We start from the raw sequence: 20,694 nt of genomic DNA on the forward strand, positions 1-20,694 counted from the left end.
GCTCTCTGCCCACTAGTCACTTAGTAACCACCTCCATTATCAGATATTTTGAGAGAGACCATGTTCACATAACTTCATTACACTATATTGTTATATTTTATTAGTAGTAATTGTTAATCTCTTACTGTGCCTAATTTATAAATTAAACTTTATCATAGGTTTGTATGTATAGGAAAAAACATAGAACATATAGGGTTTGTTACTATCTGGTTTTTAGGCATCCACTGGTAATCTTAAAACATACTGTATATATGTTTTTACTGTTTCATGGCTAATTTTATTGTGAACTTTTTAAATCTAGGTATGAATTTTTCAATGAGCTCTATCATCGTTTCCTGCTCACCCCAAAAGTAAACATGAAGTGTCTATGTTTACAAGCCCTTGCTATTGTTTATGGCAGATGTCATGAAGAAATAGGACCTTTTACAGATACACGATATATCATTGGAATGTTAGAAAGGGTAAGATATCATTTAAGGAAACTGCTACTTGGTAGTGTCATTGCAGTACATGTTTAGATTTTCAATATTACATTTAAATTCTGTTTGATCGCCTTGCTACCATAACTTTCTGCATGAGTTTTTTTTGTAATTTATATTATACTTATAGATGAGTAGGAAATGACTAATGGGTTAGTACTTGTTTATTTTTTTCATTTGCTGCTTTTGAACGACTTAAGCGACCTCTTTGTCAATCTTTAAATATGGATGAGCTGGACAGGTGTGTAAAGAGTTTTATGTACTTTTGGTTTTCCATTTTGGAAAAATCTTAAATGATGCTAGCATACTAAATTTTGAAGTGTGGAGCTAGTAAATCTTTTCAGCACTATAGTGATAACCAATGAAATGGAAGTGAGTTAGCACCTTTTTATTTTAGAAAGTTTGTCATTTAACACTTAAGCATGGTAGGAGGAAAGAACAAATTGATCAGGTCATCCATGGCGCAGCTCAAGTTTGAGTGTTACCTACTTGCTTCAGTGTGTACACTTTGTTTTTTTTCATTTGTGTTTACATTCTTTCTATACTTAACAATTTAAATTTTAGAGAACTGCTTTAGAACCATTTCACCAATTTTGCAAATGGCCATCAATGCTTGTTATAATTGCCTCAGCTGTAGATTAGAAACTTGATTCTGAGTAAGGTCACAAAACATACCTAGAAAATAATATAACCAGCTGAAAATCCTTATTGTTTGCTGTTACACCACACTCTAATTCAGTTACTCTAGTGAACCTGAGTACTTGTGGCATAGCATTTGTATTTTAGGCAGATACATTTTCCTTCTTGTTTGTATTTATCATGATGTGATTATGTGAAACATCATTAATCAATTATTTGAAATTTTTACTTAATTCAAGGTATTATTTGAGCTAATTCACTTATTTTAATTTTTACATATATTCTTAAAGCTGTATGTTGAAGTAATCTCTTTATGACTTTTAAAATATCCGCATATCTAGGGACATGAGAGAAGTTATATAAAATTGCAGAGAATGCAAAACATTGGAGGATTTCTAATAATTGATCTTTGATTTTCTTAATGTTTAAAAGATGACATTATTTCTTACTGGCTGCTGGTTGATCTTGTCCAGTGATGGTAACATCTAACTTGTGTTTCTGTTCACTTCTGACTAAATTCTCATTTATTTCAATAGTGCACAGATAAACTTGAACGAGATAGATTAATCCTCTTCCTTAACAAGTTGATCCTTAATAAGGTACAGTATTTCTGCATAAATGTTATTTCCAAAGTCACATGAGTGTGTAACAAAAAGATAAATTACTGCAGTTTAAGTTAATTATCCAGACATGGTAATTTTTTTAGATCAGAAAGCTTCTAGAGCAGTGGTTCTCAACCTTGGCTGCACATTAGAATCACCTGGGAATCTTTTTAAAATCCTGATTTCTGGGCCTCATCCTCTGGAAATTCTGTTTCTTTGTTATGGGGTGGGGCTACAACATTAGTAACAAAGAAACAGAATTTCCGGAGGATGAGGCCCAGAAATCAGGATTTTAAAAAGATTTCCAGCCCTAACTAGTTTGGCTCAGTGGATAGAGCGTTGGCCTGCGGACTCAAGGGTCTCAGGTTCGATTCCGGTCAAGGGCATGTACCTTGGTTGCGGGCACATACCCAGTAGGGAGTGTGCAGGAGGCAGCTGATAGATGTTTCTCTCTCATCGATGTTTCTAACTCTCTATCCCTGTCCCTTCCTCTCTGTAAAAAATCAATAAAATATATATATATATATTTTAAAAAGATTCCCAGGTGATTCTAATGTGCAGCCAAGGTTGAGAACCACTGTTCTAGAGGGAAAAGTTTGTCAAATATTCTCTATACATCCTACCCTACCATTACAGATACTGATTAATGATAATTTTATCTTAGTGAAGAATAATGAGGGCTGAAATCGCTAGCTGATTTTTCTTTAGGGAATCCTTAGGATTAGATTTGAAAGTGAAATACTCTACAGAAAGTGGAAAAAATTTTTTTAAAATTTGTATTAATCAGATTATTACAGTTGTTCCTCTTTTTCCCCCATAGCTCCCCTCCACCCGGTTCCCACCCCACCCTCTGCCCTTACCCTCTCCCCCACACTGTCCTCATCCATAGGTGTACGATTTTTGTCCCGTCTCTTCCCGCACCCCCCACACCCCTTTTCCCCCCCGAGAATAGTCAGTCCATTAGAAAGTGGAAACTTTAATTTATCAATATACATCTTGATTTATCATTATACATTTTCAAGTAATTTGAAGACATAAAAAGTTACTTTAGCTCTTCATAGTTTATTTTTAAGACATTTAAATCGGTTTGTGCTGGTTTCTCACAGGAATTTATAGTTGTAATATTTATAACATTCACAAATGCATGATGTTGAAATAAAATTTGAGGTTTCTTTTAAATTAAATTTTATACTAATATTAACTTGTTTAGTTTTAGTCCTTTAGTAAATAATGCAAATGCTTTAAAATGAAGTGTAATTAATAAGTCCTAAGAAAATTTAATTGAAATTATAATCTCTTCCTAACTTCTAAGAAATTATTAGTTTTATCTTACGTTTACAAAAATATACTGGAACATTAAAAGTTTTTTAATATGCCAGATTTTATTTCTGATTATAGAATAATTTGTTTATTAACAAAAAGGCCTTGTAAAATGCAGGATAATTGTAGTACCAGAGTTTATATGGGTGTTATTCCTGCCAGCCTTTCATTTGTTTGCTTATTTTTATTTTGTTTCATTTGCTCAGAATATAGGTTAAGAAAAATATTTTTATGTGATATATTTGTAATATAGCTTTAGCCTTTTTTATTTTTGTCTAAATTCATGTTCCTTGAACACAAAATTCTGGAAGTATCAATTAGTATCACTTGTATGTTAAGTTTTTCAGATTCTAAATATTCTCTTCGTTGAGAGCCTTTTAGGTAGTAGTACATATTAAAGAGAAAGGTTTTAGATTATGTAAAAATGTTTTTGTCTCCTAGAAAAATGTTAAGGATCTCATGGATTCAAATGGGATTAGAATCCTTGTGGACCTACTTACCCTTGCACATCTCCATGTAAGCCGAGCTACGGTACCACTGCAAGTATGTATTCTTATGTAGATTTTACGAGTTTTACATCCGTGAAATATACTTTTAGGATCAAAAGAATCATAAAAATCTGAAAATACGTCAGTATATGTGGCTAAAAGTGTATTGCTCCAATAAGTATAGTACTAATACAGGGGAGATTAAGTCACACAAAAATGGGAAAATAACTGTAAGAACAATCCGAAATGGACAGTGATGATTCATTTTTATTTTTTCAATGTCTCTTTATCCTTTAAAGTAACTACATTGCTAGTGTCTTATTTTGAGGCAATGCAACCTTTAGGTTCACCATTTATGTAACTAGAACTTGTAGCATTGACAGCCATGAAGAATATACATTGAATCTGGGGACCTTCTCAAAACCAGCCAGTAAGAGGACAGAGCTGCCAGTCTCTGCTGAAAGGCCTCTTCTGATACCTAATTTACAGAAGGGATCTTTACTTAGCTCATGGGACATTTCTTCCTCCCTCCCTTCCTCCCTTCTTTCTTTCCTTTCTGTATTATGCTTTGTTTTACTTTAATCTCTTAGTGCAGGAGAATGTATCATTTTAAATTTTGGCTAGAGTGTGGACAGAAGTGCTACTTGAATAGATGATTGCATTTTCTGTTATCAGGTATGAATAATAGTAATCGTGATGCTGTATAGCATGACAGTGTACCAGGTACTATTCTGGTACACATAATATGTTAACCCTTTAAATCCCCAACAACGCTCCCATTTTACAGATGAGGAAACTAAGGAACAGAGAGGCTAGGTATATTGCCCAAGGTCAGTGAGTAAGGAACAGAGCCTAAGTTAGAACCCAGAAGTCTGTGCTCTTGACCACTTTGTTATCCTTCTCAATATGAGTAACTGAAAGCTAATAGTTATGAGAGTACTTAAAAACCATGTTTTAATAAAATATACTAATTACATAAAATTCTATTTTAGATTTTTATAAACATTGATAACTAAAACTATATAATAGTGACCTGTAGTGATGGTAATAGATTGAAACTAAGTGTTTAAAACCACTAAAAGTTTCCTGTCAGCATTTTAATTCTTGGATCAGATGCTTATTGAAACTTTTAGTTGGAATGAGTTTTTCCCTCAAAAGAAGAACTTTAGTTATTTGAGCATTGTGATTTAAGGTTAATGGTATATGTTTATTTTTATAGCTATTTGCAGTGTTCTTTGCTACTAAAATTTTAGTGCCCTGAGAATTTATAAAGGACCATCAGGAATGTAGATATCTTTGAATTTAGCTTAGATTTTCAAGTGAATGTAGAACCCATTTACTTCTAATGCTTCTTAGAAAGCAAGTCACTTTTTTTGGACTATTAGGCTAGGCATTTAACCCTTACCTCTTAAAATAAGGTCTCTTAAAAATTTAGGTGAATTTTTAAAGGAATAAAACCCAAGAAATTAGTACTATGTAACTTTTTATGAAAATTACCCTCTTAAATTTCTGTCTTAAAAAATAACTAAATTATTTTAAAACTTAGAGCAATGTAATTGAAGCTGCTCCAGATATGAAAAGAGAGAGTGAAAAGGAATGGTACTTTGGCAGTGCAGACAAAGAAAGGAGTGGCCCGTATGGATTTCATGAGGTATGTGTCTCAGAGAAATTTTTCATGAAAGTCATAGCCTCTCTTATTTCCCTGTGCTTAGTACACACAGAGATATTAGAATATGTTAACGCTATATTTTGAATTAGTGTCATCAGCTCCAAGGGCTCTGCCTTTCCATTTCCACATGAAGGATTGGATGGTTTGCATTTCTAGAGAAACACACACACACTCACACATATTAAATGATGTCTTCAAACCTTAGTGTTTAAAAGCAGTTGTTAATGGAGGTAGCACTCAGACTTTTAATGAATTTTATGTAACAGTTGTTACCTTGATAATTATGTTAAACTACAAAGCTTTTTTGATGAATAGGATGTTTTAATATGCAGCCTGAAATTTATTAAAAATTGCCTGTATAGTCCAAAGGCAATTTCTCTCTTCACATCTGCTGATGTTTGATTCTGCCCTCCCATCCTTAGCCTCCCAGGCTCAGAATTTAGCCAAAGAGTTTTATAGAACACCAAGCCTTTTGTTTGCATAATTTGGTCATTTTACATTCTGCCTACTGTTTTAATTTTTTCCAGTGTTTCTTTATACTCACTGGCTGACCAGCTAAATGGTTATTTTCTTATTAGTAGCCAAATTTGGGTTCCTAAAGGCCTGTCAACAAAAGTTTACTATTATTCTTTAATAGTGAACTTATATGTTTATTTCATAGTTTAGTATGTATTTACTATAAAATAGAAAGCATTTGCAAACCCTTTCATTTTGCTTTATTTGTCTGTAATAATGATGCCTTGCTTTCATTTAGATGCAAGAACTGTGGACCAAAGGAATGTTAAATGCAAAGACCAGATGCTGGGCTCAAGGCATGGATGGATGGCGACCACTACAGGCAATCCCTCAGCTTAAGTGGTGTCTGTTAGCCAGTGGACAGGCTGTGCTAAATGAAACTGACCTTGCTACCCTTATATTGAACATGTTGATCACAATGTGTGGATATTTTCCAAGCAGGTAAAATGTAATTGAACATTTCCATGGTTACCAGGGACTCTTAATCATCTTCTCCCCATTTGTAAAAATGCTTCCTCTGTCATGGCATGGGAGTACTTTGGTGATTTAAAGCAACGGTATTCCATTTGTGGCCTTGGGGGAATGCTGCTTTGAATTTTGGAGCTTTTTAAAAAAAAGATATAAAGAAATAATTTGTAAATTATATTGGTAAAGTAGCTAAAAACATCTTTCTCTAAGAGACTACAAATAATGATATTGAGGCTTGCTAGCTGTCTTCTAGCAATAGTAACAGTTGCCATTTATATGAATCAGGTATAAACTGTTGAAATAAGCACACTGCAGTCTGTAGACAGTGGTAGGTGCCAGCTCCTGACCTGTCAGGTTAGCCACTCCTGGTACAGGAACATGAGTCTAGGCTCACATCTTGCCCCACCTGACGAGTGAAGGTGAGACTTTGTTATCCAGTAACAATCATAATTATGCCCCTTGAATGAGACATTTTAATCTTTATAAAATATTTGCATGTACATCATTTTATTTTATTATGCTACAGATATTTGTGATGGAAATTACTGAGGAACTGTCATTTTTATAACACTTGAGGCTTTCATGTTCCAGTTCTCTTTAAAATTCAGATCAGACTTAAAGTGACATAAATAGTAGTTAGAATAATGTAGCATTGAATTAAGGCTTTACTTGGAAAATACTGAGAGTAGGTAAATGGTTTAAATTTATGTGACATAGTTTGATATGCCCTTTGCGGGGAATCTCCGCTGACAGTGTTAGACAACACCAAGTTTAATCAATTAAATAATAAATAAGAGTCTCTGGCTCTTCTAGGGTACTGTTTTTCAAGGAAATCTTATGGAAGGAAATGAAGTCATATTAAGCAGCCAAATAGATTTAAACCAAAATACCTAATCATGTTCCCAGCTGTATGAGAGCTTAGTCTTCATTAACAAAAAAAAGTAAGGTAATATGCTTCATGCCTAGTAGAATGTCATATGCTCTGATCATATAAATTTTAATGAAAATATTAAAAGTTGACCTTAGAAAATATTTTCTAGAGATCAAGATAATGCCATCATTCGGCCTTTACCCAGAGTGAAAAGACTGCTCTCAGACAATGCTTGCCTTCCCCATATTATTCAGGTGAGTTACTCTTCTGTTACCAAATTAGGAATACTATTTTAAGAATCATTTTTCTTATTTAATTTTACTAGGAGCCCCAGTCATTGTTTCTTTGTAGTTTATTCCATTTTCAAAAAGCCTGAACCCCAAATTACATTTACTTCACACTTACTGCTAATTAAATTGATGTTCTAAATAAACTGTGGGAGATTGTGTATCCAAGAATGTAAATATGGGAAGACTCTAGACTCCAGAATTATTCTCAAAAGGTTGTAGTTATTATCCATTCTTATAATCACACCACTATAATAACTTAAAGGTGATGTACTATGGTTTGCTGTGGGCTTTTCTGTTGTGGACATTTCTTAAGTGAAAGTGCACTGCAGTTACTGTTCCTTCTGTTCCACCACCTCCCCATCCCCCAGCCAAGAGGACTGTGCGCTGTATGTGTGAGCTGGTGGGAGAGGTTTTTGTTTTCTATTCTGGAACGTCTCGGCATGTAGGTGAAGGACAGTACCGGAAAATCTAACTCTCTCAAATGTTTTTCCAATACCTATGAAACTGAAAGGAAAGAAGTAAATGCAAATGCTGTTGAATTTCAGGCCTGGAAAAGATGACTAAAAAACAAATTTTAACAGATTTGGTCAGTATAACGTGAAACTTTGTGGGGGAAAGATCTATTTTAATTAACCAAACATCTTTAGTAATATCTAAATAATTAAAGTTATTTAAAAGAAGAATTTTAGTTATAAAAGTAGTTCCTTTTAACAATATATGCCTCCTATATTTTTTTAATACTGAGTTTAAAAAATATTTTTGAGAAGCTGTTTGTTTTTCTTTAATTTTCTGTGTTCTGGAAGACCTTAATCTTGCTAAGCACATTTAGGCAGTAGTAGTTTTCAGGAACATTATCTATATTAGTTTGTACAGATTTTTTACTTCATTTGATTTTAAGAGCAATCACCAGTTTTACCATTGGAAATAGCTTCAGAATTTTTAGACTGCTCTTAGATGCCTCTAAGATACCAGTAAATGTCCTATGTCTTCTAGTATAGTCACAATTTCAAATATTTTTGGATTTTGCCTGCTAATTCCCATATTTTGTTAAAAGTGTTATCAAGTCCTATGTTACAGCTACTGCTAACACTAGGGAAAATCCTGTGTTACTATATCTTGACTTATCCTTGAAAAAATATGTCATAGTACTAAACACCTTCTTGAACAACTAAGACACCAAAATACAGAGAAATTTAAATTATTTACTTAAAGACATAGCTATTTAAATAGTCTCGTATCTGAATCTAAAATTTTGACCTCTAATCTGAGCTAGTACTTTTGTTTTAAATTTATTTTTTTTACTAATAACATTTGACATCAAATTGGGGATTCTTTGGAAGTAATTGTTTATAGAAAGTTGAAATGCCACTTTTATTAAGCTAAAACTTACTAAATTTCTTTATCAAGTATTCTAGCAACGTTGTATGATTTTTATTTTTTATTCATTACTGTGATCACAGATGCTAGTATTGCCAGCTCAGATTTCTAGAGACCTACTGATATTTGGTTACCCTCCTGTCCTCTACCTGCTTGTGTAGATCTCTTGTGTACTGCTGTTTTGCTGATGGCGTTCTCTGCTCTACTCCTTGAGTTCTTAAGTCTTCTTTGGGGGATGCTTCACATCCACTCAACTGAAAATAACCCAAAGAGTAGCTGCTTTTCTTTTTTCTTTTGTCATAAGATTCCTGCACAAGAAACAATTTTACCTATAATCATGACAAAACAGCTTCCGGCATATTTGGACTTTTTCTGAATAAATTTTGATCAATTCTAATATTTTATATCTCTGCGTTAACTATTGTGAAATGAATCATCTTCAAATCTTTTTAGAATCTCATATCTGAATCTAAAACTTGGACCTCCTAATCTGAGCTAGTATTTATTCTTGTTTTAAGGTGTTTTTTTTACTAGTAACATTTGATAGACAAGCTTACCGAATCCCATGGATTTTTATTTTGTAACTTACTGCATATAAGAAACTGTAACCTCAGTACAAGAAATACATAAACCTAAAATGAATGATGATATTGCAATTTTTTTACAACCCAATAACAAAAACATTTTATTTCTTTTTTTAGCTACTGCTGACCTTTGACCCTATCCTTGTTGAGAAAGTTGCTATTTTGTTATACCATATCATGCAAGATAACCCACAGTTACCTCGTCTTTATCTTAGTGGAGTATTTTTCTTTATCATGATGTATACAGGTTCCAATGTGCTTCCTGTGGCTCGGTAAGAACTCTAATGATAATCTATTTAAAATTATTGTTTGAATTGTACATGAATTGATATGTGTGTGTGTACAACATTGCTTTCATTAAACTTTTCATTATAAAAGTAGTTTATATGTCTGAAAATTTAGAAATTAGACAAATAGGGGAAAGCTACTTAGTATTACACCACTTACCACTTTTATCACATCTAACATAAGAATTTTACCACCTAATATTTTAATATACATATTTAATGTAACCATATTCCTATTGTGCATGCAAATTTATGTTTGTTTTTTTTCTTAAATTTGGATACTTTGTGCTATTGGTGGGTAGTTCAGTTGATTAGAGCATTGTCCTGATGTGCCAAGGTCACAGGTTTGGTCCCCAGTCAGAGCACATACAGGAAGCAACCAGTGGATGCATGAATGGGTGGAAAAACAGGTCGATGTTTCCCTCTCTCTTTTCTTCTCCCTCTCAATAAATAGAATAAAAATAAATAATTTCAAAAATTGGATAACTTTTCACGTTATTATCTAATCTCAATATGACCATAGTTTAAAAACCTTTCTGTTCACTTAAGTTCTTGTGTTAATGAGAAATTAAACATTTTGGCGATCTGGATTTACAAGTTGCCTTTTATGGCTTTTACTTATATAGAAAGACCTCATCTTTAAAAAAAACTAAGGTTACTAAATCTAAATCAGTTCCTGTGTCTGATCAGTAATCTTTTCCCCTAGATTTCTGAAGCACACGCATGCCAAGCAGGCTTTCAAGTCAGAGGAGGTAAGCCAGGTGAATCCTCTTCATGCATGTTTCACACGGGGTAAGACGTGCTGGCAACAAAGCTTCCTGCGCTGTGCGTGTTTACTGGGTTAGGAGCACGTGAGGGCAGGTGTTACTTTAGTCCATTTTTACAGTCCCTTGTGGTACATCACATTAGTCTAAGCTAATATTTTTTAAATGAGAATAAATGTTGCCCATTAGACTTAATATTGGAAATTGAAGATGTGGATTATAATGTAACACCACTGCGAATGTAATTTGTTCCCTTTGTGTAAAATTTGGATTAATTTTCATAAATAGTTCATTATATACCAGAGTCATATATCAATTAACATTCAGTATGACTTAAACTTCCTTTTGTTCAGATTCCAAGGAGGTGATTTCTTTTTTAAAGCTACTTAATTTTTTAGGCGCTTTCAAGTGTTCTTGCCATTTTACTGAGGAGGGAAAGAAGGAATCTAGAAAAAGATGACTTATTCAACCTGAAACTTTAAATATACATTTGCAGAGATATTTTTGTCAACACATGACTGAAGTGTGTTTCAAATTTCGTTAGGCTTTTTTCATGGAGCGTTGGTTTTCAGATTTTCTTAAGAGCATAAGAATAAACCAAAACCAGACCATTTGTTTAGGAGACTAACCAAGGAATGTTAGACCACTTTGACACTAGACCAAACTGCATGTTTTATAGAGTAGCCAGTGAAGATACGAAATAGTCTGTCTTTCTGATAATATTAAAGTGATGTTCATGCCAGTGTCATTTTCACAACTTTATACAAATGGAAAATGAAAATATAAAAAAAGATTTCAAAAATTGCTCCTAATGATACCACCTTAATATAGCCTTAAGCATTTTGGGCATTATTCCTTTTTGTGGTGCAGTTATTCATATGTTTTCAAATTTTATATGAGAAACTATGCATATCATTTCACCTAACAATATTTAGAATAACTACAACAAAAGTGTTTTTTTATAACAGAACTTTGGATACAGGAATTACTAAATAATAGTATTGTAAAGACCAGAACAAGCAATCTAAAAGTTTAACAGATAGTAAATTTATGGCTTTTATTAGCAAAAGGCCTGAAAATATTCATAATCTAATTTTTCTTTGCAATAAGTGATAAAACCATGTCTGGGTTTTTTCCCTGGGTCTTTGCCAAATCCTAAAGAAATGAAATGTCCTCAGTTTGCCTAGAAGGAAATAAGAGAAGCTCTTATTGTCTTTAGGATTTTATTTACATCAGGCAAAAAAATGAGTTTAAAAATTTAGTATGATTAAGTGTGATCATTACCCTGACTCCATTTGGCCAGCCAGACAATATGGAGTTTTTAATATAGTTAATTATACTTACTTTGAATAGGAATTCTTCATCTAAGTCCTAGCCACCCTTCATGCCAACAGACTCATTTAGACAGGGTTGGGGAAGCTTTTTTTCTGCCAAGGGCCATGTGGGTATTTATAACATCACTTGCAGGCTGTATAAAATTATCAACTTAAAAATTAGCCTGCTATATATATATTTGGTCAAACATTTAATTAACTCACCCCTAATGCCTTGGCAAGGCCAGACCAAATGATTTTGTTGGCCTTATATGGCCCGAGGGCCCGATATTTCCCATCCCTGCTTTAAGATCTTGATTTTCTGGATTTACTAATTTTACTTGTTTTTGAAAACAAGCAGCAGGTACAGGTGGAAACGGCAATTAGCAATGTGACACAGAATAACTGATGTTAATGTCTTTTACATCTTTCTGTGTTGTCCATCACTATTATTCATGGCCAAAGGCCAGTTGGCAGCCCTGGCACCTGAGGAGGTTAAGACTCCTGCAGGGCTGGAGGTGTTAGTTCACCTTGGAGCTTGTCAAGCCACTTTAAACCAAAAACATTTCACTTCACATTTTGCCATGTTTCTATCTAAATTTCCAAAGCACAAAAGCAATTTTTTCTAGTTTTCTTAAATGTTCGCCAAAAAATTGAAACATAGCTTTACTGTTTCTGACTACATGTTGTTTTGTTTTAAAGTCAAAAGGACAAGATATTTTTCAAAGAAGTATACTTGGGCACATCCTACCAGAAGCTATGGTTTGTTATTTAGAAAATTATGAGTCTGAAAAGTTTTCTGAGATTTTTCTTGGCGAATTTGACACACCAGAAGCAATCTGGAGCAGTGAAATGAGGTAAGTACTCAGTTGATTGTATTTTATACTCAGAATCTTTGCCCCTTGCTGTCTGATTTGACTCTTATTAAAAGAACTGCTTTTACTAGTGTCATAATCTAAAGCTACAGCAGTCATTGGTGTCAAATCAATTTTGACATGATTTGACAAAATTACTGTGACCTTAATAGAGCTTTGTATAAAAGTGTAGACCCTGTTATCATTGGTGCTTCTTAAGTCAGTTTGTAGAACTGGTACGATTTCAGGCAATGAACTAATATGTATTTATGGAATATGTGGAGATAAAATCAAAACACAGTTCTTAGATATTTGGAAATAAAACTGTACTCCACTAATTAAAAAGTATGCCCCATAGAAAATGAACCATACCAGAGAGATTCTAAATTCATTTTAGAATGGGGACTCCATAGCCAGAACATTTTGACCTTAATCTGGAGGTTAGGGTTCCTAACAATTCTCCTTGTTAGGAGGAGAATGCCATAGGAAAAGCTGATGGAAACATAGAAAAAGAAGAAGCCCAGAAGCAGATGTCAGTGTTCAGACACGCTTTGTGCAGGAAAGAGTTCCAGTGTCAAGGGCACCTCTGGAGAATCACTCAGTCCTCTCAGCTGGATGCCAGTTGACCTTCTGAGTCAGTCATTTACTCCTTTGGCTGACTTCACACTCACAGTGTCACCTGCTGGTTATCATTTGTATCCTCCCATAGGTTGACCTATAGGCTTGGCATGTGCTAGCCACCAATTTGAATATATTTTGTATAATCGTCATATTTTTCTTTAGGAAAAAATGTATAGGAATATAAAGAAGTTTACAACAGTTTTTCTATGTAATGTTTTTCTTCTGAAATTTATTATTATGCATCCTCCATCTGAAAAATGTAACTCTATGAGTACTGATCAAATCCAGTTTCTGCTTAGCTGAGGGCCAGATCCCAAATGTGGTTAAATTGACTAAAGTAAATACCAAGCAATGAGCTTCTTTGGGATGATAGCTAATTGAGTTCCCTGGCTATGCCCATGTGCTGCATGCAGATTTCTTACCATTTGACCATCTCATGACTAATTTTTCAGTAGCAATGACTTATAATAGGAAGGACTGGTAATATCAGCCTTTCTTTCTATGGTCTTCTTTGTAGGTAGGTATTACAAATAAGTTTATATCCATTGGAAGTTTTTACATAAGTTTAAAATACCCTGAATAACATTCTCAGGGTATTCTAAATAAATGAGTTACTCTAAAGAAGGTCCATGTAATTATTTTGCATGATTACCTATCTTAACCATTTCTTTAAAATCAAATAATCCTTTCATAATGCTTGGATGTTTTTATAATTGTAGGCGCCTCATGATAGAGAAGATCGCTGCCCATCTTGCTGATTTCACACCCCGTCTTCAGAGTAACACGAGAGCACTTTATCAATATTGTCCCATCCCAGTTATCAACTATCCACAACTAGAAAATGAACTATTTTGTAATATTTATTACCTCAAACAACTTTGTGATACACTCCGATTTCCAGATTGGCCAATTAAAGACCCGGTAAGTTAGCAGATTAATTTGTGCCTTCTTAAAGTATAAAAAATAGCCTCTAATCATTTCTGGGTATTTCTTCCGTCAATGCTAGAAGGATAATGGCTTCCTGAAGTATTTCCTCTTACTCTAAGCACCATGTAAAGGGTAGTTCAGTATATTTGGGTACACACCAAACTGAAAAATTTTTTTTTGAGGGAGTATTAGGATTTTTATAATCTTAAACTTCTGTGACAGAAGTGAAACAAACAATTTCATGTATATTACACGATTGTATACTATATTAGCTTGGTGGAAGCTTGTCTCTAGAGCAGATTGATTAAGTTCACAGATGTCGGAGTAAGGTGGTGTGGGACTGAGTCTCAGTTTGGCCTTAGGCAGTAGCACTACTAATACTTATAATAGCAACTATCTCATGTGGTAGTCAGGAGACTATGTGAGAATTTACATAAGAAACACAGCACAATTCCTAGCACACATCTGAGGCAGTATGTGTGACATACTTATTTGTATAGTAGTATCTACTGCCTGCCTGTCCATAGTGCCCTTGGGACCCCTCCAGTGTGAGCCCTTGGATATATCTATCTGCCTGAAGCCTGGAATAAAGTAGGCCTGGCCACTGTGTTGGATTATTATTGTGGCAGAGGGTATACCATTATCTTTACCATCAAAAGGTCTCAGAACAGTTACCATTTGTGCCACCAGGCACTGCCCCTTTATAGTGCTCTGACCACATGAAGGCACGTAGACTCTGCTACTTGGTCTGGATTCAACTTGAGATAGTTGAAAAAGTATGGGCTTTTTAGTCAGACCTAGGTTTAAGTCCAGCTCCATCACTTAATAACTGGGAAACATGTAGCTATCTCTCAAAATCTCAATGTTTTCATGTATTATTGAGATTTCTATACATGCCCAAGTTTCAGGCTTGATTCCCGGTAGGGGGCAAGCAGGAGGCAGCTGATCAGTTTTTCTCATCAATGTTTTCCCCTCTCTCTTTCTCCTCCCTCTCCTTTACCCATTCTCTCTCTCTAAAAAAAAAAAAAAAATCAATAAAAGTATATTTTAAAAATATATAGTCCTGAAACAAATATCTTGCTATTCAATAGTGTTTTGGTTATTTGTATTTCAGAAAGCTGTTAATTGGATAGTCTAGAAATGTCAGTTTAAATAAATATAGCACAAGGATTTTGTGGCTTGCAAATTATATTCTGAAATAGTTTTATTTTAACAGATATAAATTTTAATCCTCTGTCTTTAAGGTTAAACTTCTAAAAGATACCCTTGATGCCTGGAAGAAGGAAGTAGAAAAGAAGCCACCTACTATGTCAATAGATGATGCTTATGAAGTGCTTAATCTCCCTCAAGGACAGGGACCGTGAGTTACTTTCAGTATTATCTTCTTCCTTCGTCTTGCAGTTCCTGTTATGCATGAGGAAGAGATTTTATAGCAATACTAGAGGCCCGGTGTGTGGGGTCCCTTGGCCTGGCCTGCGCCCTCTTGCAATCCAGGATCCTTCTGGGGGATGTTGGACTGCCGGTTGCAGCCTGATCCCCACAGGCCAGGCCGAGGGACCCCCATGGGTGCACAAATCTGTGTACCGGGTCTCTAGTATGCATATAAGATCTTTGGTTAATCTCTTCCTGCCCTCTCCTTCCCTCCTCCCCACTTCACTCTGAGATTCATCAGTCTGTTCCATGTTTCCATGCCTGTGATTTCTGCTCCTGCATTGAGAGTCTGCCCCGTCATGGTCAGTGCGCATCATAGCTACTGGTTAAACGGTTGAATGGTCGCTTAAGCTTTTATATATATAGATATATAGATGCCTGAGACACTAAATGACAGATGCTTTGAAAGATTGCAGATTCACTTTATCAGTGAAATTTTACAGTAGAATAGATATATTAGAGAAAAATAGTTTAAAAGACATTTTCTTAAGTATAAAACAGAATGTCTACATTTTGGGGAAGATTGATAGTTAAAATGACTCAGAATTATAGAGTTCAAAGTGATATTTTGGAAAATTTTAAAACAATTTCTTACTTCTTCAAACCCCAAATGCTGTTTTGTAATTATAAGTGAATGATAACCTTATAGAGCAGCGGTTCTCAACCTGTGGGTCGCGACCCCTCTAGGGGTCGAACGACTCTTTCGCAGTGGTAGCCTAAGACCATTGGAAAACACACATATAATTACATATTGTTTTTGTGATTAATCACTATGCTTTAATTATGTTCAATTTGTAACAATGAAATTGGGGGTCACCACAACATGAGGAACTGTATTAAAGGGTCGCGGCATTAGGAAGGTTGAGAACCACTGTTATAGAGGAAAAATTTAGGTTTTATCTTTTATGTGAAAAGAAAGGATAATCTTAAATTTAACTGGGTTTGATTTGACACCGTATATATAATCATATACAGTAAAATAAGTACCATTTTAGGTAATTGTGTAAATATTTTTTCTTGCACCTTACTATATTCATAAAACAATTTTCCTATTTAACAGGCACGATGAGAGCAAGATCAGAAAAGCTTACTTCAGACTTGCACAAAAGTACCACCCTGACAAGAATCCAGAAGGAAGAGTATGTACTACCTATGGAATTAGGGCTTTTGGGATTGACTTTCTTTTACTCAGTTACTGTTTTAGACAGAAAATAGATATATTCATCCTCTGTGTCAGAATATGCCTCATAATATAACACCCAGGGTGTGTTTAACTTCAGGCCCATGTTTTCTGCATGAGTGGTCCTCCCTTAGTTTACCAAAAGCACTACCCTTGAGACTAGCAACTTAGGGATTTTGTTCACATGACTATTTAAGTATTAAATGAGATAATGTATGTAAAGCACTTAGCAAAGGGCCTGCAATATAGTACTCAATAAATCGTAGTTCTTATACTTATTTTTATAATTTAGGAACTATCTCTAGTATATAGCAGTTTAATATCGCATTTATGGTTTAAACCACTGAGGAAGACATTTTTAGTAAATGATATTGAGATCATTGAATAGCTATTTGAAAGGGGCTGGGGTGGGGGGGTGGATTTCACCTTAAAAGTATACCAGTTAGATTACAGTTGGAATGAATACCTTCATGTAAAACAGAATAAAACAAAAAATAATAACTAAAGAAGTTACTGGTAAAATACAAACTAGCTGTTTTCTATTTCAGTTTTGATTTGAAATGTTCCAAATTAAAAGTTAATTATCTCTGGTTACATACAGGATATGTTTGAGAAAGTAAATAAAGCATATGAATTTTTATGTACCAAATCAGCAAAAATAGTGGATGGACCAGATCCAGAGAATATAATTTTAATTCTGAAAACGCAGAGCATTCTCTTCAACCGTCATAAAGAAGGTAAGCATGTGTTGTTTTCAAATTTTCATTTACCCTCCACCATGTTACTTTCTGAATATTAAAACTAGAATATTAAAATATTCTACAGCATATTTTAATAGATTTATAATTATTGCAAAAGGCTTTTGAAATTATATTTTAGATACGGCAAGAGTAGTTTTTCATAGGAAGGTTCAAAATGGTGCTTATTTTATATCTATGTTTTTCAATATTTTGCATTCCAACAAGATTTTAGTATTCCTTCCTGAAGGACATTTGTATTCTGTGGAGTTTCTTGGTAATTTTTTATCTTTAGCCATTTAGCAGCAAACATATAAATGAGATCGAAAAGGGGTCTGACAGTGTTTGATTCAAAGATGATTCAGTGTGCTTAAATCACATATAAAAGACTCTGCCCATCATGACTCCAAAAGCCTCTAAAGGTTGAAAATGCCAAGAGTGTTTTGGTCTTTAAAAGAGCAATAGAAACTTTTGAAATGACCGTATACTTCCTATTAACCTTTTATTTCCTATGGTAGCTGTAAAAACCCTCAGTTTGAAAACCACTGTTACAGCTTAAGAAGTTGTGATTGCAGGGTACAGTATTACTGGGAATTTTCAGCATGTTTGTATTCCATTTGTGGTGACTAACAGTGGCAGCCAAAAAGCTGGGTATGTTGAAAACTTTGAAGACTTTTATGTTGGGGAGTTACGTTCAATATGGCAGATGTCCATTGGCTTTGGGACTGAACTTGGTTTATAGCACCAAGTGGAAGATCCATTTGCTCTGCAGGGTGATGTTGGGAGAAAAAGAAGAGAGGCCAAAGTAGGTCGGGGATGTGGTGGTGGGCGGGGGGGGGGGGGGTGAGGGGAGGGATCTGACATAAGCAGGTGGAACACTGGGTAATTGAGGGCAAGTGAAGTTGTAGTTTAGGTACATATTGGAGGGGACAGCATGGGGATCTAGCAATTGGGTCATTAGAGAGTAGTGACTAATTGATTCACTTCTGCATATGAATTGAATAGAACAGATTTGTAAGCATTTAGTTATATGTTATTTATTACTTACCAGCATGAGTTTAAAGGCGTCTTTTTCAAACCATTGGTTTTTTTGTTTTTTTAATATTTTTTTATTGATTTCAAGGAGGAAGGTAGAGGAAGAGAGAGATAGAAACATCAACGATGAGAGAGAATCATTGATTGGCTGCCTCATGCATGCCCCCTACTGGAGATGGAGCCCACAACCAGGGCATGTGCCCTGGACCGGGAATTGAACCATGACCTCCTGGTTCATAGGTTGAAGCTCAACCACTGAGCCATGCCAGCCGGGCCATTGGTTATTTTTTAGTGGCTGATAACCCTATACTAGTCACAGGTGAGGTGCAGTTGTGGCTCACCGTTGGTTTGTTATCTAGGTCAGAATGTTTTTTCACGCTGCGTTTTCCACTTTTCCCAGGCTTGTTTATACCCAGTGAGCTTGGGGTGGGGGACCTGGTCTGTTAGGCTTAAAATGTATCCATTGTTCTTTCTTGCCACATATATGTATGTACGTGTTAGGATTACTAGAACCACTTGCAGGAGGCTTTTTTTTAAAAGCCATTTTAGAAATGCATTTACTTAAGGCAAATTATTGGTCATAATTAAAAGGCAAAAGCTTTATGCTGACCCTTTTGGTGGATGGAACAAAACCAAAAGACAGAGCCATCTTATATTTTGGCGGGAAATTCACCCGCACTCCAAGTGTTAAAATGTATCCATTGTTCTTTCTTGCCACATATATGTATGTACGTGTTAGGATTACTAGAACCACTTGCAGGAGGCTTTTTTTTAAAAGCCATTTTAGAAATGCATTTACTTAAGGCAAATTATTGGTCATAATAAAAAGGCAAAAGCTTTATGCTGATTTCAAGTGGGATTATAGAGGCTCTTATAAAGTCACAGTCTCTTTTGCTCTAGAATAAATTATATTCAGTATTTTTAAATGTTCATTTTATGATAACTGATGAAATAGAAAGAAAAGTGCACTTGTTATTCAGAAAGTAGAATATAAAATATTCACTCATTTAAATCAAATGTCTGCCCGGCTGGTGTGACTCAGTTGTTGAGCTTCTACCTGTGAACCTGGAGGTCACAGTTCGATTCCTGGTCAGAGTACATGCCCGGGTTGCAGGCTCAGTCCCCGGTTGGGGTACAGGAGGCCACAGATCAATGATTCTCTCTTATCATTGATATTTCTATCTCTCTGTCCCTCTCCCTTCCTCTCTGAAATCAAGAAAAATATATTTTAAAAATAATAAAAATAAATCAAATATCTCTCTTTTCTTTACAAAGAATTATGGAAATCGTGATTATTAATACAGTCTCTGGTATGTTGGCTGTGTCTTGCTGTCTGAGATCAGGTGAAAAGTTGCAAAAATCACATGGGACAACATAGAAAGTCAATATGCTGCAAGGGATCAAACACTAAATTCAGTTAATCTATCAGAAAATATTCTTTTACAAGTGGAAACATTTTAGAGAAATCAACCAAACAAGTTTGCTAAAAAAGAAAAGATCCAAGGGATTTGTAATTGTTTTAATTTCTTTTTATAAACTAGAATTAAAAGACATTTAAGATGTTGAATATCATTTTTTAATGCAATGTAATTGAACAGTGTCTAAATTAACTAAATTAGTTTTTATTTTGTTGGTTGTTTTCCCAACACTAACCTTTGGTTATTTCAGATTTACAGCCTTACAAATATGCAGGATACCCCATGCTGATTAGGACTATAACCATGGAAACTTCAGATGACCTCCTTTTCTCAAAAGAATCACCTTTGTTGCCTGCTGCGGTAGAACTGGCTTTCCACACTGTCAACTGCTCAGCCCTCAATGCTGAAGAGCTCCGAAGGGAGAATGGAATTGAGGTAATATGGATGACCTTGGCGTTTACTCTCCAGCTAGTTTAGATATATTGTATGACTCCTGGCAATAGAGAATTCACCAAGTACAAATAGTTGGTATAGTTTGTATAATTTATGCCAACAGATAACAATGTTACAGTCCCTATATTCTGGTATCAAAATTAAAGGTAGAAATGGAGCTTTATTTCATGTGAATTGGAGAGTATTAGATTCAAAATTGATAAACTTAATATTACTTATAAAGTAGCTTATTGGGACCACTTAAAAAGAAACTTTTAGGAGCCCTTTGTTTACTTCTTTATTTAACAAATATTAATTGAGCAAACATTTACTTAACCAAGTATCTAATATTCCTACTAGAAAAGGCTTTTCACACTTCAAGTCAGAATGGG

General features: G+C 34.7%; 1 protein-coding gene across 1 annotated transcript in view; it reads left to right on the plus strand.

The window, feature by feature from the left end:
• Nucleotides 1-20,694, plus strand: part of DNAJC13 (DnaJ heat shock protein family (Hsp40) member C13) — a 101,333-nt gene that overhangs the window by 48,245 nt on the left and 32,394 nt on the right. The window contains exons 22-35 of the mRNA XM_014451402.1: nucleotides 302-461; nucleotides 1,655-1,717; nucleotides 3,482-3,583; nucleotides 5,075-5,179; nucleotides 5,952-6,154; nucleotides 7,222-7,306; nucleotides 9,421-9,575; nucleotides 10,297-10,342; nucleotides 12,370-12,524; nucleotides 13,862-14,063; nucleotides 15,314-15,429; nucleotides 16,561-16,639; nucleotides 17,282-17,417; nucleotides 20,121-20,305. Of these exons, the coding sequence (XP_014306888.1) occupies nucleotides 302-461; nucleotides 1,655-1,717; nucleotides 3,482-3,583; nucleotides 5,075-5,179; nucleotides 5,952-6,154; nucleotides 7,222-7,306; nucleotides 9,421-9,575; nucleotides 10,297-10,342; nucleotides 12,370-12,524; nucleotides 13,862-14,063; nucleotides 15,314-15,429; nucleotides 16,561-16,639; nucleotides 17,282-17,417; nucleotides 20,121-20,305 (1,792 nt within the window). The remainder of the gene's footprint in view (nucleotides 1-301; nucleotides 462-1,654; nucleotides 1,718-3,481; nucleotides 3,584-5,074; nucleotides 5,180-5,951; nucleotides 6,155-7,221; nucleotides 7,307-9,420; nucleotides 9,576-10,296; nucleotides 10,343-12,369; nucleotides 12,525-13,861; nucleotides 14,064-15,313; nucleotides 15,430-16,560; nucleotides 16,640-17,281; nucleotides 17,418-20,120; nucleotides 20,306-20,694) is intronic.

The sequence above is a fragment of the Myotis lucifugus genome, unplaced genomic scaffold, assembly GCF_000147115.1.
Source record: "Myotis lucifugus unplaced genomic scaffold, Myoluc2.0 scaffold_8, whole genome shotgun sequence".
Lineage (NCBI taxonomy): Eukaryota > Metazoa > Chordata > Mammalia > Chiroptera > Vespertilionidae > Myotis > Myotis lucifugus.